The 25,198-nt window shown below is 36.1% G+C and overlaps 1 protein-coding gene across 2 annotated transcripts in view; it reads right to left on the reverse strand.

The window, feature by feature from the left end:
* Positions 1-5,611: 5,611 nt before the first annotated feature.
* LOC135227249 (lysine-specific demethylase 6A-like) overlaps positions 5,612-25,198 on the reverse strand; it is a 214,575-nt gene continuing 194,988 nt past the window's right edge. For both annotated transcript variants that reach the window (XM_064278892.1, XM_064278893.1), the window contains 5 exons: positions 21,957-22,144; positions 21,037-21,178; positions 11,782-11,908; positions 8,169-8,339; positions 5,612-6,148 (listed from right to left, as the gene is read on the reverse strand). In XM_064278892.1, coding sequence (XP_064134962.1) covers positions 6,119-6,148; positions 8,169-8,339; positions 11,782-11,908; positions 21,037-21,178; positions 21,957-22,144 — 658 coding nt within the window. In that variant the 3' untranslated portion in view covers positions 5,612-6,118. The remainder of the gene's footprint in view (positions 6,149-8,168; positions 8,340-11,781; positions 11,909-21,036; positions 21,179-21,956; positions 22,145-25,198) is intronic.

Below are 25,198 nucleotides of genomic sequence, written 5' to 3' on the forward strand. Positions count from 1 at the left end.
GTAAAGAACGAGATGGAATGCATCTGCACTGACATCCTAGGCATTGGTGAGGTGAAATTGACTGGTATTGGCCATTGTGAATATGACAATCATTTGGTCTACTATGCAGGAAATGGTAAATTAAAGAGGAATGGTGTGTTTATTATCAAAAAAGAACCTTTCAAGATTTATCCTGAGGTACAGTGCTGTCATCATAGGATAATATCTATATTCCTACAAAGAAGACCAGTTAACACAACTATTATTCGAATTTACATACCAACCATTATGGCCAAAGATGAAAACGTTGAAGATTTTACCAACTTTTGCAGTCTGAAATTGATCAAATATGCAATAAGGATGCATTGATAATTACTGGAGATTAGAATATGAAAGTTGAAAAGAAAGCATCTGTAGTTGGAAAAATGGCCTTGGTGATAGAAATGACACCAGGGATCACTAGACAGAATTTTACAAGACCAACAACTTCTTGATTGCAAATACCTTTTTTTCAACAACTTAAATGGTGACTATACATGCAGACTTCACCAGATGGATTACACAGGAATCAGATCAACTACATCTGTAGAAAGAAACGATGGGAAAGCTCGGTATCATCAGTCAGAACAAGGCCATGGGCTGAATGCAGAATGGATGAATTGGTCACAAAATCAAGTTCAAGTCAAAGCTGGAGAAAATTACAACTGAAGGTTTTTACCAACTTCTGCAGTCTGAAATTGGTCAAACATGCAATCAGGATGCATCTATAATTATTGACAATTGGAATGCGAAAGTTGGAAACAAGGAAGAAGGATCAGTCATTGGAAAATATGGCCTTGGTGACAGAAACAATGCTGGAGATCGAATGATAGAATTTCGCAAGACCAAAGACTTCTTCATTGTAAATACCTTCTTTCAACAACATAAATGGCGACTATACACATGGACCTCCCCAGATGGAACACAAAGAAATCAAATTGACTACATCTGTGGAAACAGATGCTGGAAAAGCTCAATATCATCAGTCAGAACAAGGCCAGGAGCCAACTGTGGTACAGAACATCAATTGTTCATATGCAAGTTCAAGCTGAAACTGAAGAAAATCAGAACAAGTCCATGAGAGCCAAAATATGAACTTGAGTGTGTTCCACCTGAATTTAGAGACCATCTCAAGATTAGATTTGATGCGCTGAAAACTAATGACCGAAGGCCAGACAAGTTGTAGAATGACATCAAAGACACTGCTATTCAATATTGCGGTGTAATTTCTAGCCAGAGTAATCAGGCAAGAAAAGGAAGTAATAGTTATACAATTTGGCAGGACTAACTAAAACTGTCTCTCTTTAAAAATGACAAAATCATACAGGCACAAAACCCCTAAGAATCCACAAAAATGCTACTAGAGGTAATAAACGAATTCAGCAAAGTGAGGATGGCAAGGTCAGTGCACAAAAAATCAGTGAGATTTTTATACACCAACAATAAGCAATCTGAAGTGGAACTTAAGGATGTAATTTCTTTTGTGATAGCATCTAAAAAAAGAAAAAACCTAGGAATTAATTTAACCAGAGAGGTAAAAGACCTGTCCACAGAAACCATAAGAAATCACTGAAATTAAAGAAGACCTAAATAAATGGAAGGATACTTCATGTTTATAAAGCACAACACTTAATAGTGTCAAGATGTCAATATTACATAAACCAATCTATAAATTCAATGCAATAACCATTAAAATTTAACAGCATTCCCCGCTGTTCCCTGCAAAGGGCCCCATACAGCCAAAGTAATATTGAAGAAGAACAGCGCAGAAGTGCTCTCACTTCTCTAACTCAAACCGAAAACCACCAAGCCCACGGCCACTGAGTTGATTCCAACCTACAGGCACCTTACAGGGCAGAGCAGAAATGCTCGTTAGGGTTTTCAGGGAGATGCTGCAGGACTTCAACTGCCAACTTTTTGGTTGGCACCCATGCTCTTAACCACTGTGCCACCAGGGCTCCAAACATATTATAAAGCTAGAGTTATCAAATTAATCTGGAATTGGTATAATGATAGACACAAACCAATGGAATAGAATTAAGTGTGCACAGCTATGGTCAATTAATCTTTAACAAGGAAGCTAAGTCTATCAAATGGGAGAGTAGTCTAATAAATGGTGCTGGGACAACTGGATTTCCCCATGTAAAGGAATGTAGTTAGACCCATACTTCATACCATATAAAAAAACTAACCCAAAAAGGATCAAAGGTCTAAATGTATGACCTAAAACCATACAAGTCTTAGAAGAAAACACAGGAGACGTGCTTCAGAACTTAGTCTTCAACAAAATATTCTTCGATATGACACGCAAAGCACAAGCAACAAAAGGCAAAAGCAGGTAAGTGGGATGTCATCAAAATGGAAACTTCTATACATCAAAGGACTTCATTAACAAAGAGACAGCTTAAACAACGGGGGAAAATTCTGGGAAGCCATATATCTGATAAGGGTTTAATATTCAAAATACAGAAAGAATGTCTGTAACTTAATGAAAAAACAAAAAAACTCACTGAAAAATTGCAAAGGATCTGAACTGCAATTGTACCAAAGAGGATATACAAATGGCCAACAGGCACATGAAAAGATGGTCAACCTCAGTAAATTAAAAACCAAATCCTTTGCCACTGAGGTGAGATTCTTAATCACAGCAACATTATAGGGCAGAGCAGAACTGCTGCACAGGATTTCCAAGGAGCGGCTGGTGGATTCAAAATGCTGATGTTTCGGTTAGCTGCCTAACACTTAACCATTGTACTATCAGGGTTTGCAGACTGCCACATCTTTCTCCCTCCCATCAGAGCTGCTGGCTGGTGGGTTCGAAAGGCCCAACTTTCAGTTAGCAGCGGAGTGCAGTAACCCCTACATCACCATGGCTCTTTTATTAGATACTAAAACCTACTGCCGTCAGGTCAAATCCAACTCTTGGCAACCCTATAGGACAGGGTAGAACAGCCCCATAGGGTTTCCAAGGAGCAGCTGGTGGATTCAACCCGCGGACATTTTGGTTAGTAGCCGTAGCTCTTAACCACTATACTACAAGGGTTTCCTCATTAGATATTAGGGAGATGCAAATCAAAACCATAATGACATGCTACTTTATTCCTACTCAGATGGGTAAGATTCTAAAGATGGAAAATTAACACGTTGGTAAAAATGTGGAGAAACCGGAAACCTCATTGATCCACTGGTGGCGGGAATACAAATTGGTACTGCAGCTGTGGAAAACAGTTTGGCAGTTTCTCAAAAAGTTAAACATACAGCTAGCATATGATGCAGCAATTCCAGTCTTAGGTATTTTCCCAAGAGACCTCAAAGCAGCAACATGTTTCACAACAGCCAAAACGTAGAAACGACTGAAATGTGCATCAATAAATGAATAGATAAACACAATGTGGAATATAGGTACAACGGAATATTACTTAGCCATACAGAGAAATGAAGTCCTGATATATGCCACAATATTGAGGAACATAAAAAAAAAGTATGCTGAGTAAAAAATGTCAATCACAAAAGGACAAATATTATAAGATCTCACTAAGATGAAGAACCAAGAAAGGTTAAGTATATAGACATGAGAGTTTAGTAGAAGTTATCAGGGAAGAAGGAAGGCAGAATTGTTTAGGAGACATTTTTTTGTTTATGGCAATGGAAAATTTGGTAACGGATGTAAGTGATGGCTTTGCAACATGATGAATGTAATTGGTATCACTTAAGTCTATACATGATAAATGCTGAACTGGCAAATGTGGTTATCTATATTTTTATGACAAAAAAAGGAAAAAAAAGACTAGTTCTTCTAAAACCCAAAGAATACAATTTATACAGAATGTTTGGGGGTGGGAAAGTATGTGTATGTATATAAATATACATACATATTTCTAAGTGATTTTGATGGGTTTGATTTTCATTTCCTAGCCTCTCCTATTCTTGATAACATTAGCAGAGGAAATACAACTAAGTTATTCTCGAAGTCCAGATAAATTCAGGATGTTCAGTTTATATTAATTTTAGCAATAAATTATCTCAAAAATAGTCAAGACAATAAAATTTTGATTCATAATACAAATACAGAACCAGTTAAGAAAATTTTGGCTGTATTCTACAATTTCTAGTATTCTATGTAGAATACTATCATTTGTTTCCTTATGATTGAGTTGAGATTTTCATTTGACCAAAAAAAAAAAAAAATGCCATGTCTTTTATTCTCAATAACCTTTGGATAAGAAATTTATAAAACAATCACTTAAAAAGATTAGCTGTTAAAAGGTCTAAGTAGCACTTCTGTTCCTTAACAGAAATAGAAATGCAATTATTTTCTCCCAAAATTATACACAAGTGATGGTTAATGCTAGTAGATATCCAATATTCAATAAATATTACCTAATAAAGTATCTCCAGGCTTTCTGCCTTCCATCTCTTTACAGGAAGTCAACTCACTCCAGAATTGTTTGAAAAAGATGTTTCATCAATGTAGTCAACAAGATATTTCACCAGAAAGGATTATAACCTCTCTTTAGACAGTTACATAACTCCACTTACAGCACTTTATGAATCTTCACTAAAGCTCCCTGTAAAATTCTTCAAAAGAACCATGTAATGAAATGAGAAAATTAGACAAATTCTTCAGAAAGTAGAGGTAGAAAAGCAAAGTGTTGTTATGATCAAATGAGATAATAATTTCATTTGAAATAAAAGCTTTAATAGAACTTGTTAAAATTTACTAGTAATATGAAATTTGATTGCCCCCTCCAGAACTACGTGATACAAGTAGGAAACCACGGTATTTCAAAATCAGTTTAAATTTAAAAAACAATTCTCTTAATATATTTGCACTCAAAAATAGAGCCTGTTATTCTGAATCTGTTTTTTTCATAATAAACTCTAAATGATAAACAAGATTTATTAAGACTATATAAACGTATCCTTTGAAATCTTACCTTCATTCACTATTTCTTTTTCTATTATTTTAAAATACATTTACCAGCGATTGTTTATCATTGGAATAACTGCAACTTGACAATAAATCAGACTGAAAGACATATACTCAAAAAATAAGCATAGTTTTGTAAGCAATACTTTATGGTTGACACCACAGACCTAACTAACATAGATATGAAAATTTAAATCTTAATACAATTATGTATTTGGGCTTCTATATATATTATATATACATATCTAAATATATATAAAATATATGTAATCAGATTTGAAAGTTAACAAAAACTGGGCCTTTACATATTTTTTAAAACTCAAACAGTGGAAAACCCTTAAAACATTAAACAATTTTAATAAAAAATTTTTGTACAACTCTAAGCGGTTTTATTTACACATAGAAAACGTAAGGAGTAGTGTTTAAAATTACAAAACTCCTCAATATGTTAAAGCAGGTAAATCCAGAAAAAAAATAACAACATCCCATTCACAAATATTTCAAGCAATAAATATCTGTTTATAAATAGTGTAAATTTATATCAAGATTAGAAACAAAAATCACACAAATCTGAAGTTTATTCTTTAATCTATGTGCAATCCATTATTTTTGTGTCTTGTTAATTAATTTGTTTAAAGTTTTATTTCAGAACAAAAAATGGAAACATCGTGGCCTCAAAACAAAGAAAAACAAAGTGGTAAAAAAAAAAAACTTGTCTCCTAATTTTTCACATGGAAAAAAAAAGGTTTGTCAAAGAAAGACTTAAAATTATTGACTATCATACAAGGAAATGACCAGCTAGGGTAATATTTTTTCATAGGAAAACTCTTAAAGGACAAAATATTGATGAACACTAATTTATCAGCCCAGAGCAGAGAAACATAAAAAAAGTTTTCTTCAAGTCAGTAGTCAGTACGACATTGCCAGTTTTGTCAAATATATACAAAATACAGCATTTTTTTTTTTCTGAAGTTCGGCTGGATGAGCTTTATGAGAGTCTTGGAGCGGGGGCACTGTTTTCCCCTATCCAGAAGGCTGAACACGCTATACTTGGAAGGTTGCATAGAAAGAGCTTTTAATCATCAGTTTTAGGAAACAGTTACAAAGACCAGTGGTTCAGAACTTTTCTGAAGAGCAGAAAAGGTCTCATTTAATATTCATGAAAAAATATTAAGATGAGGAGGATGATAATGAAGAAGCCTAAAAATAAAAATAAGGCATGTTAATTGTTTTGGTATATAAATCCTTAACAGAGTTCTCTACCTCATGGCTACAACAACATACTTTAAACACCAACTTGCTAGAAAATTCTAAAACCCACTAAATGATATAAAGTACAACTGCCTTTACTGTCTCCATCTAGATGAACCCTGAAACTACTGCCCTGAGATAATCTTTAAACCTTAAACAAAAAAATATTCTCTGAAGCCTTCTTAAAACCAAAGAATAACTTAGCTGAATTTGTAAAGAACCGTTGAGCATTATGCTCTTTTAAGATTTATACATATGAGATGAAATTGACAACACCAAGTCGAAAGACTAATTAGGAACCTTAGGAGGCAGCGCAGTGAGTTTGTTAATGCGGGAGGAACAACTCAGGAAAGGAGGGTGACAATAGTGGTACAATGTAATCAATGTCACTGAACTGTACACATAGAAACTTGAAATGGTGATATTCTTGTGCGTGTTATCAACAATAGAAAAAAATTATTTTAATAAACAAAATGTAGAAAAATAATTTTAAAATTTCACTAGTGACTGGCACATTACATGTCTTAGCCAGATTATGTACGTACATACATGCTGTTGTTCTTTGGGGCCTTTGAGTACATTTTTGACTCACAGTCACCCCACGTGACAGAGTAGAACTATTTCGTAAGGTTTTCTAGTCTGTAATCTTTACCGGAGCCGAACGCCAAATCTTTCTTTGGCAGAGCACTGGGTGAGTTCAAACTGCCAGCCTTCTGGCTGGCACCCAAATGCTTGATTACGGTGCAGCCAGGGCTCCTTTGTATTCGATACAGCCCACGTATTTTTTTCCTTCTTCAAGTACTCTTGAGGATCATTCAAACAAAATTACAAAAATGTCGGACAACAGACATTGTAACAATAGCAACAGCTCATGAACTGTCTGTTTTCATTGACAAAGCTATCAATTGCTAGAATTAAATGATGTCCCAAGCAAGTTCTCTTTAAACTGAAAAACCATGCAATTCACCAGTTTCTGAATTTTATTTCATCAGTCTTACATGCCATATTCTTTGGTCAACCTCCAGCAAGTACTTTGACAGTTAATACTTTCAGTGAGGACTCTATAATTCTAAAAGCGTAACTACATTCAAAACAGTCACTTATTTTCTTTTATCCCTATTAAAAAAACAAACCAAACCTGAAGCTGTCCAGTTGATTTCGACTCATAGCAACCCTATAGGACAGAGAAGAACTGCCTTATAGGGTTTCTAAAGCATGGCTAGTAGATCCGGACTCTGCTATCAGGGCTCCATAATCTCTAGAGCAGGATTAAATAACCTCTATAGGAAAGGTAGCATGGTGGTTAAAAGCTATGGCTGCTAATCAAAAGATCGACAGTTTGAATCCACCAGGTGCTCCTTGGAAACTCTATGGACAGTTCTACTCTGTCCTATAGGGTTGCTATGAATCGGAATCGACTTGACAGCAACAGGTTTTATAGGGTTGCTATGAGTTGAAATAGACGCCATGGCAATGAGTTTTGGTTCACATACAAAAGTTTCTTTAGTCAAATAAAGACTTATAATAACTTAAAAGTAGCAAAGATTTAGAAATTAATTATTCTGACTATTGTTTAGTCCATTCTCACCCAGAAGGAAAAGTGATAATCTATACTGATTTCATACGATAAACTACTTGGAAAGGAGCCCTTGTGGCACAGTGGTTAAGCTGCTAATCAAAAGGTGGGCAGTCTGAATCTCAGTCCATTCCTCCGGAGAAAGGTGCAGCACTTTGTGTCTGTAAAGATCATAGCCTTGAAATCCCTACGGGGCAGTTCTACTCTGTCCTACAGAGTATGAGTCAGAGTTGATTCAACAGCATCAGGTAAACTACCTGCAAGTATGAGGCCGAATATGAATATATTCCTTCATACAGTATCTAATGAACCAAAAAAAAAATTATCATCTCCTAGTTACCAAGAGCAAGGAAAACACAGTTAACTATGTGCTCACATACTGAATTCACTTACTAATGTAAACTGGTCATAGACTTGCATCAGGTCGTCCATTTTGTACTGTTCTAGCACCACAAATTTTTCTAGATTTCCACTTGTTTTTCGTGCACAATCTTGGCAATGTATTATGTAGGTCTTTTGAGAATTGCTCTCACTGGTGACAAACAGCAGATCAAAAACTTCCACCTATTTTATACAAGAGGAAGACATTAAATAAAGAGTGGAATTCATTTTATCACTTTAATATAATGTAATATAAGGGTGTAATTCTACTTTATATGGAATTATGGAGCCTTTTGGTTAAATGAAGTATTTTGTTAAACAAACCAGGTCTGTATATTTGACACACTAGATTTATAACATATCCAAAGACATGGATAATGTTATTTATTTAGATATTAACATAAGCAGTTTAAGCACTGTAACAGCCAGCTAAAACCTATTTCAAAATTTGATAAAGACATCAGTACATAATCAGAGGAAAATGATCTTTATTTATTTTTACTTCTCTATGGCGGTACTCATAGTTTACTGTGTTTGGATGTCTGTGTTCTCCCCCAGATTGAGCTCCACAAAGATAGAGGTTATATTTTATTCATTTTCGGACATCTGGAGCATATCATAATGCTTCATGTTAACCAACACTAAAAGCAAAATCAACAATAACTTGTTCAGTGAACATAATCTCATTATTTTCAAGATTAGAAGATGAATACTAGGTGAATAACAAAAAGTGTTCTATTCAAAGCCTCATATATTAAGGAAGACAAGTACAAAAACAAATGTATTCATTAACACTGATGTATCTTAAGAGGCAATAAGTGCATCTTCTATGGCAAGAAAGTGCTAAAGGTTCAACCAGGATAATGGGTAATACTATGGGCTAGAGTAGTTTATGCCTATTCCCAAGAAAGGCGATCCAACCAAATGTGGAAATTATAGAACAGTATCATTAATATCACACACAAGCAAAATTCTGCTGAAGATCATTCAAAAACAGCTGCAGCAGTATATCGACAGGGAACTGTCAGAAATTCAGGCCGATTTCAGAAGAGGACGTGGAACCAGGGATGTCATTGCTGATGTCAGATGGATCCTGGCTGAAAGCAGAGAATACCAGGAGGATGTTTACCTGTGTGTTTTATTGACTATGCAAAGGCATTCAACTGTGTGGATCATAACAAACTATGGATGACATTGAGAAGAATGGGAATTCCAGAACACTTAATTGTGCTCATGAGGAACCTGTACATAGATCAAGAGGCAGTTGTTCGGACAGAACAAGGGGATACTGATTGGTTGAAAGTCAGGAAAGGTGTGCGTCGGGGTTGTATTCTTTCACCATACCTATTCAATCTGTATGCTGAGCAAATAATCCAAGAAGTTGGAGTATATGAAGAAGAACGGGGCATCAAGATTGGAGGAAGACTCATTAACAACCTGCATTATGCAGATGACACAACTGTGCTTGCTGAAAGTGAGGAGGACTCGAGGCACTTACTGACGAAGATCAAAGACTACAGCCTTCAGTATGGATTACACCTCAACATAAAGAAAACAAAATCCTCACAACTGGACCAATAAGCAACATCATAAGCGGAGAAAATACTGAAGTTATCAAGGATTTCATTTTACTTGGATCCACAATCAACAACCATGGAAGCAGCAGTCAAGAAATCAAAAGACACATTGCATTGGGTAAATCTGCTGCAAAGGACCTCTTCAAAGTGTTGAAGAGCAAAGATGTCATCCTGAAGACTAAGGTGCGCGTGACCCAAGCCATGGTATTTTCAATCACATCCTATGCATGTGAAAGCTGGACAATGAATAAGAAGACTGAAGAAGAACTGATGCCTCTGAATTGTGGTGCTGGTGAAGAATAATGAATATACCACAGACTGCCAAAAGAACAAACAAATCTGTCTTGGAAGAAGTGCAGCCAGAATGTTACTCACAGGCAAGGATGGCAAGACTGCATCTTACATACTTTGGACATGTTCTCAGGGGATCAGTCCCTGGAGAAGGACATCATGCTTGGCAGAGTACAGGGTCAGCAGAAAAGAGGATGACCCTCAACGAGGTGGACTGACACTGGCTGCGGCAATGAGCTCAAGCATAACAATGATTGTAAGGATGGTGCAGGACCCGGCAGTGTTTCGTTCTGTTGTGCATAGGGTTGCTGTGAGTCAGAACTGACTCGACGGCACCTAACAACAATAACATGGTAGTCTTCAGATATTAGAAAGATACATATTCATACTTCTAAAGTGTAACAGCTAATTACATTCTATTTGATCTCATAATGATTTATTTTGTTCATGTTATGTACCATTAAAATAGCCAATAAATTTAGTTAATCTCAGGATTACAAAATTTCAAGGGTTACAATGTACCTTCACTATCCCAGCCAAGTGATCCTTTGGTGTCTGCTTTATTTTTTCATTGACAAAAAAACTCATGTCATCTTCTAGTAGTTCTTTTAAATTACCTGACTTCACCATGTTCCCATTACTATCAATAGGGAGTAACAATATACTCATGTCCTGAGTGAAAAAATTTGGAAATTTTCAATTTATTCCCCATATGACCCAACTGCCCTCCTAATTTTACTAATGCTTTTGGACTTCTTCCTTTCTTTTACATTCCCACTGCTGGGTTCTAGGCCCTTATTTACATGTCTTAATTAAGACCATTCCAATAATCTCCCAACTGATTCCTTTGCTTTCTATATCCACTCTCTCCAATTATCAATCACTTCTCAAATATATCATCTTGACTTAGCTTCTTGCTCAAAAACTTTCAATGGCTTCTGTCACTTCAGAATAAACTTCAATTTTTTAAAACGAATTTAAGATGCTCTGCAAAGCTATGTATCACCTACCCTTACAGATAAAATAATTTACACTCTCTTATTTTCTAGCCAATTGGACTACTTTCCTCAATACACCACTCATTTCCCCACTTCCATACTTCTCCTACAGCGTAATGATGTTCTATAAACCTCCAATTTTTGCGGCCTACTGAAATCATACTCATTTCAAAAGGAGGAAGTCAAATGTTAACGGTTTTGTGAATGCATAGACCAAAAAAAAAAATCGTTTTCCCGGGCCCGTAACAGTTTCCATGTATGTGCAGCCTTCACATTCATCATCGCTCATGTGCATCACAATCAGTTATTTATAAACTTGTCTTCTCCAAGTAGAATGCAAGCTCCTCTAATGCAGGTGCCACATTTTTATTACCTTTTACAAGTCTTGGTCCCAAGAGAAAGTTGACAAGTACATTATAAAATGAAACAGAGAAAACTTAACAGTGGAGTGCTTGAGCTATACTGTACTAAATCTAATTCGATGGCATCTGTGTATTTATAGATTCAGTTTAAAATCTCAGGCTCAAATGATTATCTTCTGTTAAAGACCTATTAGATGAGTATCTCTGTAGATAATACTTCTGGGCTAACATAGTTAATAAAATATTTTACCATGAGATCAGAATTTAATATAACAGCTATAATAATAATTCTAGTAAAATGCATTATGTAGAATTACAGGCAAAAGTAAAATTTAAAACAAAAGCAAAAAATCTGAAGCCATCCAAACCAAAGGAACTGTCGAGAACAGTTACTCACCTCACAAATGCTACAATAATGAGCTGGTTCATCTTTTGTCCGCCCATGCCATATAATCTCTTTTCCTGAAGCAATAAGAGCTTCCCTCAATGTCTGACATTGCTTTAGAATTTTCAGAAGACAATACCTATTATAGGGAAAAATTATTTGTGACAGCAACTGAATATTCTCAGCACAAAAGTACACCAACTAAAAATAACTCTGAGGACCTTGGTTCTAGACTCCATATACACAATCATTTTTTTCTTATTTCTCATCTATATCAGGCCTGAAAATAACAATAATAAAACCTGAGAACTGATATTTGAATAAAAAAATACAATGACTTTAATCTATAACTCGCCTATAACTTAAAAATACAATCTTAATTTTGGGTGTGATTTGAGCAAATGAGATAGCCTCTTTAAGAGTCAATTTCCTCAACTTTCAAATAAAGGATGTGAATTCCAGGTCAGAAGTATTGTGAGTGTAATAAGGCAAGAAGGCACTGTTTCTATCTGGACACTCACAAACAGTGTTATTTATGTAATTGGCTTCGAAATTTTGAGACCATGAACAGAAAATTACTTATGGATTTAGTCACTACAAGATACAAAATTAGCTTAACAATAACACCACAGGAAAAAAGAGTATCATGTGTTTAATTTTAATTTCAAGGTTGTTGTTAGGTGCCACTGAGTTAGTTCCAACTGTCAGCAACTCTTGATACAACAGAACAAAGCACTGCCTGGTCCTGGACCATTATCACAATCGTTGCCATGTTTGAGCCCACTGTTGCAGCCACTGATTAAACCATCTTCTTATGGGTCTTCATCTTCTTTCCTGCCCTCTATTTTGAAGGTAGTATAGTGGAAATCTTCATTAAACTAACCGAAACCCTTCATGTAATTTATACCTTTCCTACCTATACTCATAGCTTGGATGCTATCAATATATGGAATTCTCACAATAGTGTTAACTTTTCTCTAATTTGCTGTCACTTAGCTAAAGTTTCTGTGCATCTTAAGTATCTCAGGTGTTTTGTTTCCTAAATAAAAGGAGGGGTGGATGAGATGATTTGTAAGGCACACTGTAACTCTAAAACTCCTGATAATGAACTAACCTAAAAACCAGGAAATGGATTTAACAGTTGAGTGTTTGCAAACAGTACAATCCCTGAGGATCTGGGTCAAACTATCTTAGAACTCTTTGAACAACGACACTGTTACTTACTTAGAATTAGTTATTATAATTATATAACTTAGTATTTGAAAGAACTGGTAACACATAATCAGTATTTAAAGGTGTCTTCCTTATCTGTAAGCTTCATTAGAACAAAAAAAGGCTTTATCTGTTTTGTTAACTGCTAGAGAGTAAGTACTCAATGAACATTTGATTATTAAAAACTAAGTAGTTTTACAATAGGTTTAAGTAACAAAAGATTTAATCTCCCTTAATTTATATTTCCTTGCTATTTGCTGTTCAAGTGGTGGTTGTTCATTTTTCACCAGAATACATGCAAATAAACCTAGAGGAAAATAGCTTTAATAACATACAAGAAACCCATTTTGTTAACAAGCACAAAACAATATCAAGTCTAATGCTGCATGATAAATTCCTTAAGTATCACCTAAAAAAACTCAATTTCAGTTTGGGATAAACAATTCTTGAGCTTTCACGTTGTTTAAAAACAAAGTCTTGCTTTAGTCTACATTTGGATTTTAAAGTGGAAAGCTTTGTTGGGTGTGTGTGTTTGAAAGAAGCTCCAGAGGCAGCAGTAATAACACAGTCCATGGCAAAAAGAGAGAAAATATAACAAACTATACCTATAGCTAGCTTCTGCTCCCACGCCTGTCCCATAAGATATCACCTCGATACAGGTATGTCACTGCATGTTTTCAAAGAAAGGATTCAAAATTTAATCTGTCACATGGAAAATAACACCTGAAGCTTCAAAAATGCTTTGGTACTTTTGTAAACTGCTCTATGTTTCTATGTAGGATGCTTAATACCATGCAAAAGACATGGTATCATGTACTTGATATAAATTATGCCACACAAGTCTTATAATAACTTAATTCTTGAATTTTCTCTTCAGTTCATTCAGTGTAAGAAATATCAAGCGTGTTCTTCCATTTTGGTTTTCTAATTGCAGATCTTCGCACATTTCATTATAATACTTTATTCTGTCTTTTGGAGCCATCCTTTGAAACCTGTTTAGCTTTTTTATTTCACCGTTTCTTCCATTTGTGTTGTCTGCTGAGCTACATTGAAGAGCAAGTTTCAGAGTCTCTTCTGGCATCCATTTTGGTCTTTTTTTTCTTTCCTGTCTCTTTGAAGACCTTTGGCTTTCTTCATGTATTATGTCCTTGATGTTAACCCACAACTCTTCTGGTGTGTGGCCATTGGACTTTAATGCATCAAATTTATTTTTGATATGGTCTCTAATTTAGGTGGGATATACTTAAGGTCATACTCTGGCTCTCACAGACTTATTTTAAGTTTCTTCAGTTTCAACTGTTCGTAAGCTTTACTCCATCCACGTCATTAAGGTCAACTGTACTTTAGGAGGCAGCTCTTCCCCAGTCATCTTTTGGTGCCTTCCCACCTGGGGGGCTCATCTTCCAGCACTATATCCGACAATGTTCCACTGCTATTCATAAGGTTTCCACTGGCTAATTCTTTTCAGAAGTAGACTGCCAGTTCCTTTTTCTGAGTCTTAGTTGGGAAACTCAGCTGAAACCTGTCCACCATGGGTGACCATGCTGGTATCTGAATACTGGTGGCATAGCTTCCAGCATCACAGCAACACACATGCCCCCACAGTATGAAAAACTGACATGTGCGAAGTGCTGAAAGATGAGCCCCTCAGGTTGGAGGGCACTCAAATGATAACTGGGGAAGAGCTGCCTCCTCAAAGTAGAGTCAACCCTAATGACATGGATGGAGTTAAAGCTTTTGGGACCTTCATGTGCTGATGTGGCACAACTCAAAATGAGAGAAAACAGTTGCAAACATCCATTGATAAATGGAATGTGGAATGCACCAAGTATGAAGCTAGGAAAATTGGAATTTGTCAAAAATTAAATGGAACACATATAGATTGATATCTTAGGCATTAGTGAGCTGAACTGGACTACTATTGGTCATTTTGAATTGGTCAATACTATGTCAGGAAAGGCAACTAGAATAGGAATGGCACTGCATTCATCATCAAAAAGAACGTTTCAAGATCTATCCTGAAGTACAATGCTGTCAGTGATAGGATAATATCCATATTCCCACATGAAAAGACCAGTAAACATGACTATCATTCCAATTTACACACCAACCAATGAGGCCAAAGATGAAGAAATTGAAGATTTTTACCAGCTTCTGCAGTCTGAAATTGAACAAACATGCAATCAGGATGCACTGATAATTACTGGTGATTGCAATGTGAAAGTTGGAAACAAAGGACTGGTAGCTGGAAAATACGGCCTTGGTGATAGAGATGATGCTGGAGATTGCATAACTGAATTTTGCAAGACAAATGACTTCTTCATTTCAAATACTTTTTTTAATGACATACACAGTGCCTATACACAGGTATCTCGCCAGATGGAATACACAGGAATCAAACTGACTTCATGTGGGAAGAGACAATGGAAAAGCTCAATATTATCAGTCAGAACAAGGCTAGGGGCTGATTGCAGATCAGACCATCAATTACTCATATGCAAATTCAAGCTGAAACTGAAGAAAATCAGAACAACTCCATGAGGGCCAAAACATAACCTTAAGTATATCCCGCCTGAATTTAGAGACCATCTCAAGAATAGATCTGACATGTTGAACACTAATAACCGAAGACTAGATGAGCTGTGGAATGACATCAAGGACATCATAAGTGAAGAAAGCAAGAGGTCATTAAAAACACAGAGGAGAAAGAAAGGACCAACATGGACGTCAGAAGAGATTCCGAAACTTGCTCTTGAACATTGAGGAGCTAAAGCAAAAGGAAAAAATGATGAAGTAAAAGACATGAACAGAAGATTCCAAAGGGTGGCTCGAGAAGACAATGTAAAGTGCTATGATGACATGTGCAAAGGCCTGGAGATGGAAAACCAAAAGGGAAGAACATGCTTAGCATTTCTCAGTCTGAAAGAACTGAACAAAAAATACTAGCCTCGAGTTGCAATACTGAAGGATTCTATGGGGAAAATAGTCAAAGACTCAGGAAGCATCAAAAGAAGATGGAAAGAATGCAGAGAGTCACTATACCAAAAAGAATTGGCTGACGTTCAACCATTTCAGGAGGTTAACATATGATCACAAACTGATGGTACTGAAGGAAGTCCAAATGACACTGAAGACATTGGTGAAAAAGGCTTTGGGAATTAAGGGAATGCCAATTGAGATATCTGAATAAATGGAGGCAGTGCTGGAAATACTCGTCTATGCCAAGAAATCTGGAAGACAGCTATCTGGCCATAAGATTTCCAGTGTAGTTTCAACCAACAAGGCCATATTTTCCAACTACTGATCCTTCTTTTGTTCCACTTTCAAATTCCAATCACCAGTAATTACCTATGCATATTGTTTCCATGTTTGATCAATTTCAGACTGCAGTTTGGGGAAAATCTTCAGTTTCCTCTTCTTTGGGATTAGCAGTTGGTGTGTAAATTTGAATAATAGTGGTATTAACTGGTCTTCCTTGAAGGCATATGGATATTACACTATCACTGACAGATTGTACTTCAAAATAAATCTCGAAAGGTTCTTTCTCATGAGACAGTGCCAACTCGACGGTAATTAACAACAGTAACACTTTTGCAATGCACTATGATGAGAAAAGTACATAAAACCACAGAAGATGGATTTTTTTTTGTATTTTAGGAAAAGTGTGAAAAAATGATTTCAGGAAGTAGAAAAAAGGAAACTATTTTACTTTTGAAAATAAATCTTATTTCAGGATATAAACATTTTTTCATGTGCTTGAACAAAAGGCTACATGACAAGGCAGGAGATAAAATGGTTTCTGGGCTGGGTAAACCACAAAAAAAGATTCTGATTGAGAACCTGCTACATTTGAAGTTACATAAAAGATTCTATGCTAGACAAATTCCCATTGTACAGACTGGGATTAAGAAAGACTGGAAGAATGAATCTTTTTAAGGAAGGATGTGATCATAGAGCATGATTTCTCTCAGGGTATATCCTGAAAATATGCTTGGAATATCAGAACAAGAAGATAATGAGAACAATGATGATGAAGATTATTTTCCATAGCAATGAATGCACAATACAGATTCAAAAATTATTTATATACACGTCACAAAAGATATAACAACTGTAACAGACAGTGTGCCATGGATGTTAAAAGGAGGAGGTCAACTTCTGGTAGTAATCTGGTAGGAGGTAATAACCCAGGAAGTTTTTATAAGCTAAACTTGTCATTTTACAAATGGGGAGAAGACAGTAGTTTACAGAGAGGACTCAACATAAGCAAATGTCTGAAGGCAGTAAATATCGGGATTATTTAAGGAGCAAACAAATGCCGACTTTATTCTGAGTCTAATGATTCTTATTTAATTTGATAAACACAGTCATTAATGATTTTTGGGGGTAGGTGAAAAATAGGAATAAAGCTGTAATAAAATAATTCAGTGGAAATTAGGACAACACTGGATTTTTCTCTCAACATTCTGTGGACAGCCTAAACTCTCAAAATGTTAATCTGGAGACAGATATTAGGTTTGATTTTAGATAGAAAGTTGGTCTGACTCCATGTGGTACTTTTTAAATCTTTATGACAATAATCTCAGTCTTGAAGTATTAGAGATGGTGTACAAAATTAAACAATACCAGAGATGCCTTTCCCAGTCTACCTTACTGATAGAGCTGTGAACTAAAGGTGAACCTGGTATGTTTTTGTGAGCTCACTAAGCTCTCCTGTCACCTGTTATACCAGGGATATGTGCACCAACATTGAGTTCCTGTATGTCAGTCATGCATTTAAAAGTACTATTTAAATGACCCACATGGGTGAAATATTCAACTGGTTTGTATTTTTTAATTGTAAAATGTATAATATATGGATAAAATAATACCTAAATATTTGCAAAAGTAAAAATTGAAGAAAAAAAAGTTTTAACTTTGAAAAGAGACCATCTAGCCTAGGATGTCCCTAATTGCCCAATGATAAGAATCATCTGGCCCATTATGAAACAGATTCCCCAAAGTCTTAGAATTTACTGGATATATATATATACAGCCTGGAAAATTAAAAAGAGAACTAGGTGATTAACATGATCAGGCAAATATGAACTAATCCAAATACCTTACTTTTTATATATGAAAACAGAAAACTGTATCTGAATTTTTCAACAGAAACTGATACTAGCTTTTATGAATCACCACATTTTTATGAATAAGGCCTCAAGAAACCAGAGAGTCAAGTATGAGGTTATGGCTACAAGTAGAGAGTTAAAAGCCAGGTTGCCTGGATTTAAATCCCAGCTTCTTTTTTTCTGTGCCTCGTTCCCCTCATCTGTAAAAAGGGGATAATGGTATATATCTTACAGTGCTGTTTTAAGACTAAAAATACTAGTATGTACGGGAAGCTGAATAATGGCCTCTCAAATACACTGACCAGTTTGTGCTGAATGTTTTCACTGGGACAGTATTTCTCAGATTTAAAGAATTTATTATCAACCACGAGTTTATATCTTGTCATTAATTCTTTGGCAAGTAATTGAGGATAGATTTACAATACTAGTATTGCATTTTCTACTTTATACCATTCAACTGATATGCTCCTCTTAAGTTTAAGTTTTTCTTAGGACAATGGGCTCCTTATGTTTTTGACATATTGTAATTTTTACCCAGACGATCATTATTTTTCTGCTTAAACTACGGGATAGCATTTTCACTATAACTTCTTTCCACATTTTTTTTGTTTAACTTAGATGCATTTATGTATTTATTTGTACTCAATTTCACCTGGAGCTCCCCCCCCTTTTTTTAATACTTCCTTGCAAAACGTGAAATTATTTTGAGATCTGATTGTATTTCACATTATTTTAAGATTTCTGCTCCTAACTTTAGGTGTCTGATGCTTAATAAGCATCTCTTTCATCAGTGCTCCAAAACTGTATGTTCACCAGCCAGTAATGTTTTTATTCGTAATTTCTTTCATTTAATGAATATTAGAGTGCTAATTATAAATCCTGTAGGTTTATAAATACTGAATGCAGATTACAAGGGAGACAGGGAGGACAGTGAGGTCTGAAAGATAAAAGACAGTGCATGCAAACTGAAAGATTTAAAAAAAATGTAGTTACAGATCTATTGGAGTCCAGAGTGTTAGGTAAGTTTTTGTGGGCTATGTTTTCTGTGAGGAATGTAGTTTTTATGAAGCGTGGAGACACACAGGAGAAAAGAGTAGAGAGGTTCCTCTAAGGGGAAAGAATGACTCAAATATCCCTTTGGGTTTTCATGTCAAGTAGGTTCTAGACAGTCCAGTACTGAACGCTTGGTACTTAAGACTAGTAAGCTCTATTCTAAAAGCTTTACAAACAATGTATTAGTTACCCTAACCCCAGACTACTCGTCTAGTTATAGGCCAAGCCAGGATTTTAAAATATCCACATTATGCAGTATGGAAACATCTGTTTATAGCTGTGACACTTCTTTGGGGCAGTACTAAGTGTGAGGAGCTGCAAACGCAGAACTACCCCAAAACAAATATTATCCCATGTTATTTTACTCCTGTTACTTGACAGTAACTTATTGACGTTCGGCGATTTGTCTGTTTGGCTCCACTAGAATTCAAATCTCACGAGAACAGAGACTGTGTCTTATACCCTGCTGTTATCTATCCTAAGTGCCTAGTATACTGTCTGGCATAGAGTTCTAAGTTCTTAAACACTTCTTAAATGTAATTTATTTTGAACAAGTCATCAGTAAATCTAGGGCACTGATGCTAAATAATACATTGTGGCTGATACACGTGAATAGTTTTCAAAGAGTTATAGCTGAAATAATAACCACAATGAACTTACTAAATGATCATAAATTTGGATACTCTGATTACATTAGCAGTTTTGAACTAAATGCTCTTTACTTGCTTCCCGTGTTCCCAGCCCTCCTACCCCACCCACAGTCCTCTCAACCCCATCCTACTCCTTGGCCCACTAAGTAGACACAGACTTATGGAGACACAGTGTGTGGCAGCTAGTATTCTGCTGCATAGGGTTTTGGATGGTCTTTCTTCCGAGGGACCTCTGGACTTGAACTCCCAACCTTTTGGTTAGCCAGAGGACTCCTCTAAATGCTCTTTAAAATCCAAATGTATACCCAAAAATGAATGAGTTACTAGATAAAACAGTGCATTATTAGAGTGGCCTCACAATTTCTGTTTGAGCATGTTTCTTAGAATAAAATTTTGAATTTAGATTCAAAATTATTTTTATTAAGCCAACGCTACATCCAAAAGTACCAGTCAAATAAATTTGGGAAACACTATGTATCTTGCTCACTCATTTACAAAATACATGAACACATATAGGCTTCGAAGGGACTTACCAAAAAAAGAAAGGCAAACAGGCTGGTTATTTTAAAATCTGTAATTTCCCCTATTTCTTCAACCAAAATTTCCCTTCACTGGGGATGTGGAGTGTGTGAAACGCAATTTGGGGAAACACTGCTATGTAGCACTATTTGAAAATATATACACTAACTAGATTTATAAAATAGGACAGAAACTATATTAGTAAATGGGAATTTAGTAGCATGTTTTTAAATTACGTGTATCTATTAAACTTTAACAAGTGCTTTAAAACACTAACAAAGGAAAGGATTTCATTAGAAAGGCTAGAAAATTTTACCATTTTAATCAAACCTCTATTTTAAACGCTAATTTCTCCGTACTCGTAACTACTACTGTGATATCATTACTACTCTGTTGCTGAAGGCAGACTTTCAATATTAAAACTAAAATTCTTCTGGGAAATCAGCCTGTTAGAGAGGAAGTGAAAGCACAGCTCTGTGAATCTACTGGTATAGGTTCATGCATGCCTTTAGTCTCCTCATACCATAGATAATCATGGAGTATTTCCAAAGGAAAAAAATATTTCTTAACATGTCAATTGCCTAATAATATTCTGCCAAGACTTAAGGGCGATTTTATCACTTGATGTCAATACAATTCTATGGGTAAAAAACATATTGAACAGTTAGTTAATATTCCACCCCCCAAATAAAGGGACTACAAAAGTTTTAGAAAGCACTTACTTAATCATTTCAAAAAGCTTTGGATCTGAGACTTTGATATTTCGTGCCATATTCCAGGAAAGATGAACCATGGGTACTACTGACTTCACACTCTGCAATTTGTTCCATTCATAGCGTTCCACTGCCAATTTATACTGGCAGGCTAGAGGGGAGGGAAAAAAAAAACACATACAAAGCAAGTCAAAGTACCAAAGAATATGAAAATAACCATTATCACCCTCTCAGGCGACATCTTCAACACCATTTATAAGAACGTCAAAACACTACAACATGGTTACATTTTATAACCATTATGAAAAAAGAAACACAAAGGCCAAAAGCCAAACAGATATGCTGTACAGACCACATACTACAGGCTAGGCATTACACTAGACTCTTTTTATACCTTATCTCATTTCGTCTTTTCAAAGCTTTATTGATTTTGAAATCTTCATTTTACAGGTAAAGAAACACAGTCTCCAAGAGGTTTTAAAAAGCACCCCCAAGGTCACAAAGTTAATACTGGCAGAGTCAACTTCCACTTTGTAGGTCTTTCTAGTTCCAAAACCCAGGTCCCTTACCTTAATGTACTGAATGGTTTGACATACTAGGGCAGCTGGTATCACATAGCAAACGAAATATTAATTCTGAAGAATAACTACTCTCCTTTGCTTTCTTCCATAAAAAGCTTCCTTTATAAAACAAAACACGCCTTCTAAATTACCAAAATTATATCCTTTATGTTTACAGAGAAATTAATATATTATTTGTCAAAATCAATCCTCTTGAATTTCTACTGGTTAACTTAAACTTACTGTCCATACTTACAAATAAGATTTTGTGCTAGGAGACACACTGAAAGTTTTTAATAAAAATATCAAAAATACCATTTGGAGACAATCCTTTAAAAATAAAGTTCATTAGTGTATGACTTAAAATACCTGTAAGTGGACCAACATTCCACGCAATATTGTTGCACCAGCCAACAGCCTGAACCCAATGCACAGTGCCTGCATTAATCCAGACCAAATCTCCAGGTCGCTGAATGAACCTATATACAGGAACATTTGCTTCATAAAGATCTTCAAGATTGGGCCACCAAGAACTCATTAGAAAATTCAAATTATTTCTGAAAAAAGAATGAATAATGCTATAGATCAAAGATCTTAAGAAGTCTCTTCAAAGATGAACAGATAATCTCAAAAGCTTAAAAAATGCTCTCAAATTTTATTTCACTTAAAAGTAACAGTACTGCAGTAAAAACTGCATCTATAAAAAGTGAGGGACTTAAAAGGTAAAGAAAGGTCAATCCTGAGGAAAATTAAGTACAGGTGAGTTATAGCTAACTCATCCAAAGATCAGATGTTGTTGTTAGTTCTGTGAAGTCAATTCCAACTCATGGTGACCCTGTACGCGCATAGTAGGATTGCTCCATGGGATTTTCAAGGCTCTGACATTCCAGAAGCGGATCGTCAGGTTTGTCTTTCGAGGGACCGCTTGGTGGGTCTGAATCACCAACGTTTTGACTAACAGTCAAGCACTTAACCATTTGTGCCACTCAGTGACTCCAAAGATCATTACCATAACAAACTTACTTTCACAAATTTCAACAACACCCTAAGTTTGAACTTGCTATTACATATACTCATTTTAACATCTGTTTTTTTTTTTTTTGGATAAAGATATTTTTATTTATCCTATCTGCCTGAAAAGCCTCTTAATATACTCAAAAAAACAAAACAAATTCCACCTAATCAATTCCAACTCACAGTAGACATATAGGACAGAAAAGAATTGGACCACAGGATTGCCACCCCCACTAGTCTGTCAGTTTGCAGTATCATGGCTGCTTCTGTGTTGCTGTGACACTAGAACATATGCCATTGGTATCAAATACCAGCATGGTTACTGAAGGCAGACCAGTTTCAGCTGAGCTTCCATGGTAAGTCAGACCAGGAAGAAGGACCGGACAGTCTACTTCTGGAAAGCATTAACCAGTGAAAACCTTATGAACAGTAACAGAAAATGCAGGGAGATGAGCCCCTCAGGTTGGAAGGCACTCAAAACAAGACTGGAGAAGATCTGCCTCCTCAAAGTAGAGTCGCCCTTAATGACATGGATGGAGTAAAGCTTTTGGGACCTGTGTTTGCTGATGTGGTGCAACTCAAAATGAGAAGAAACAGCTGCAAACATCCATTAATACTCGGAACCTGGAATGTACAAAGGATTAATCCAGAAAAATTGAAAATCATAAAAAATGAAATGGTAACACACAAACATCAATATCCTAGGCATTAGTGAGCTGAAATGGACTGGTATTGGCCATTTTGGATAGGACAATCACATCATCTACTACACTAGGAACAACAACTTGAAGAGGAATGGCATTGCATTCATCATCAAAAAGAACATTTTGAGATCTAACCTGAAGTACAACGCTGTCAGCGATAGGATAATTTCCATATGCTTATAAGGAAGACCAGTTAATATGGCTTTAATTCAAATTTACACACCAACTGTTAAGGCCAAAGATGAAGAAACTGAAGATTTTTACCAACTTCGGTAGTCTGAAAATGATGGTGCATGCATCGGGATGCACTGATAATTACTGGAGATTGGAATACGCAAGTTGGAAACAAAGAAGAAGGATCAGTAGTTGGAAAATTTGGCCTTGGTGATAGAAACGATACTGGAGATCACATAACTGAATTTTGCAAGACTGATGACACCTTCATCGTAAATACCTTTTTTCACTGACATAAACTGCAACTATACACATGGACCTTGCCAGATGGAATACACAGGAATCAAACTGACTACACCTGTGGGAAGAGAAGATGGAAAGGTTCAATACCAACAGTCAGAACAAGGTCAGGAGCCAACTGCGAAAGAGACCACCAGTTGCTCATATGCAAGTTCAAGTTGAAATTAAAGGAAATTAGAACAAGTCAAAAAGAGCCAAAGTACACCCCTGAGTATATCCCACATGAATTTAGAGACCATCTCCAGAGCAGATCTGACACACTGAACGCTAATGCCTGAAGACCAGACAAATTGTAGAATGACACCAAGGACATCACATATGAAGAAAGCAAGAGGTGATTAAAAACACAGGAAAGAAAGAAAAGACCAAAACAGATGTCAGAAGAGACTCTGAAACTTGCTCTTGGACATCAAGTAGCTAAAGTGAAAGGAAGATGATGAAGTAAAAGAGTTGAACAGAAGATTCCAAAGGGCATCTTGAGATGACAAAGAATGACAAAGGTAAGTATTAGGATGACACATGCAAAGACCTGGAGATGGAAAACCAAAAGGGAAGAAAATGTTCTGCATTTATCAAGGAGAACGAATGGAACAAAGAATCCAAGCCTCGAGTTGCAATACCGAAGGATTCTATGGGGGAAAACATTACATGACGTAGGAAGCATCAAAGGAAGATGGAAAGGATACACAGTCACCATACCAAAAAGAACTGATCAAGTTTCAGCCATTTCAGGAGCTATCATATCAGCAAGAACCAATGGTACTGAAGGAAAAAGTCCAAGCTGCACTGAAAGCACTGGTGAAAAACAAGGCTCCTGGAATTGACCAAATATCACCTGAGATGTTTCAACAAAAGGATGCAGCCTTGCAAGTACTCACTGGCCTATACCAAGAAATTTGGAAGACAGCTACCAAACTGGAAGGGATCTATGTTTATACCTATTCCCAAGACAGGTGACCCACCAAATGCAGAAATTATTGTGCAACATCATTAATATCAAACACAAGTAAAATTTTGCTGGAAATCGTTCAAAAGTGGCTACAGCAGTATATCGATTGGAGAAAGCCAGAAATTTAAGCCAGATGCAGAAGATGATGCAGAACCAGGGATGTCATTGCTGATGTCAGATGGATCCTGGCTGAAAGCAGAGAATACCAGGAAAATGTCTACCTGTGCGTTACCGACTATGCAAATGCACTTGACTATGTTGATCATAACAAATTATGGACAACACTGAGAAGAATGGAAATTGGAGAACACTTAATTGTGCTCATGAGAAACCTGTACACATATCGTGAGGCAGTCATTTGCACGGAACATGGGGATACTACGTGGTTTATGGTCAGGAAAGGTGTGCCTCAGGGTTGGATCTTTCACCATACCTATTCGATCTGCATGCTGAGCAAATAATCCAAGAAG

This window comes from Loxodonta africana, chromosome Y, assembly GCF_030014295.1.
Source record: "Loxodonta africana isolate mLoxAfr1 chromosome Y, mLoxAfr1.hap2, whole genome shotgun sequence".
Classification (NCBI taxonomy): domain Eukaryota; kingdom Metazoa; phylum Chordata; class Mammalia; order Proboscidea; family Elephantidae; genus Loxodonta; species Loxodonta africana.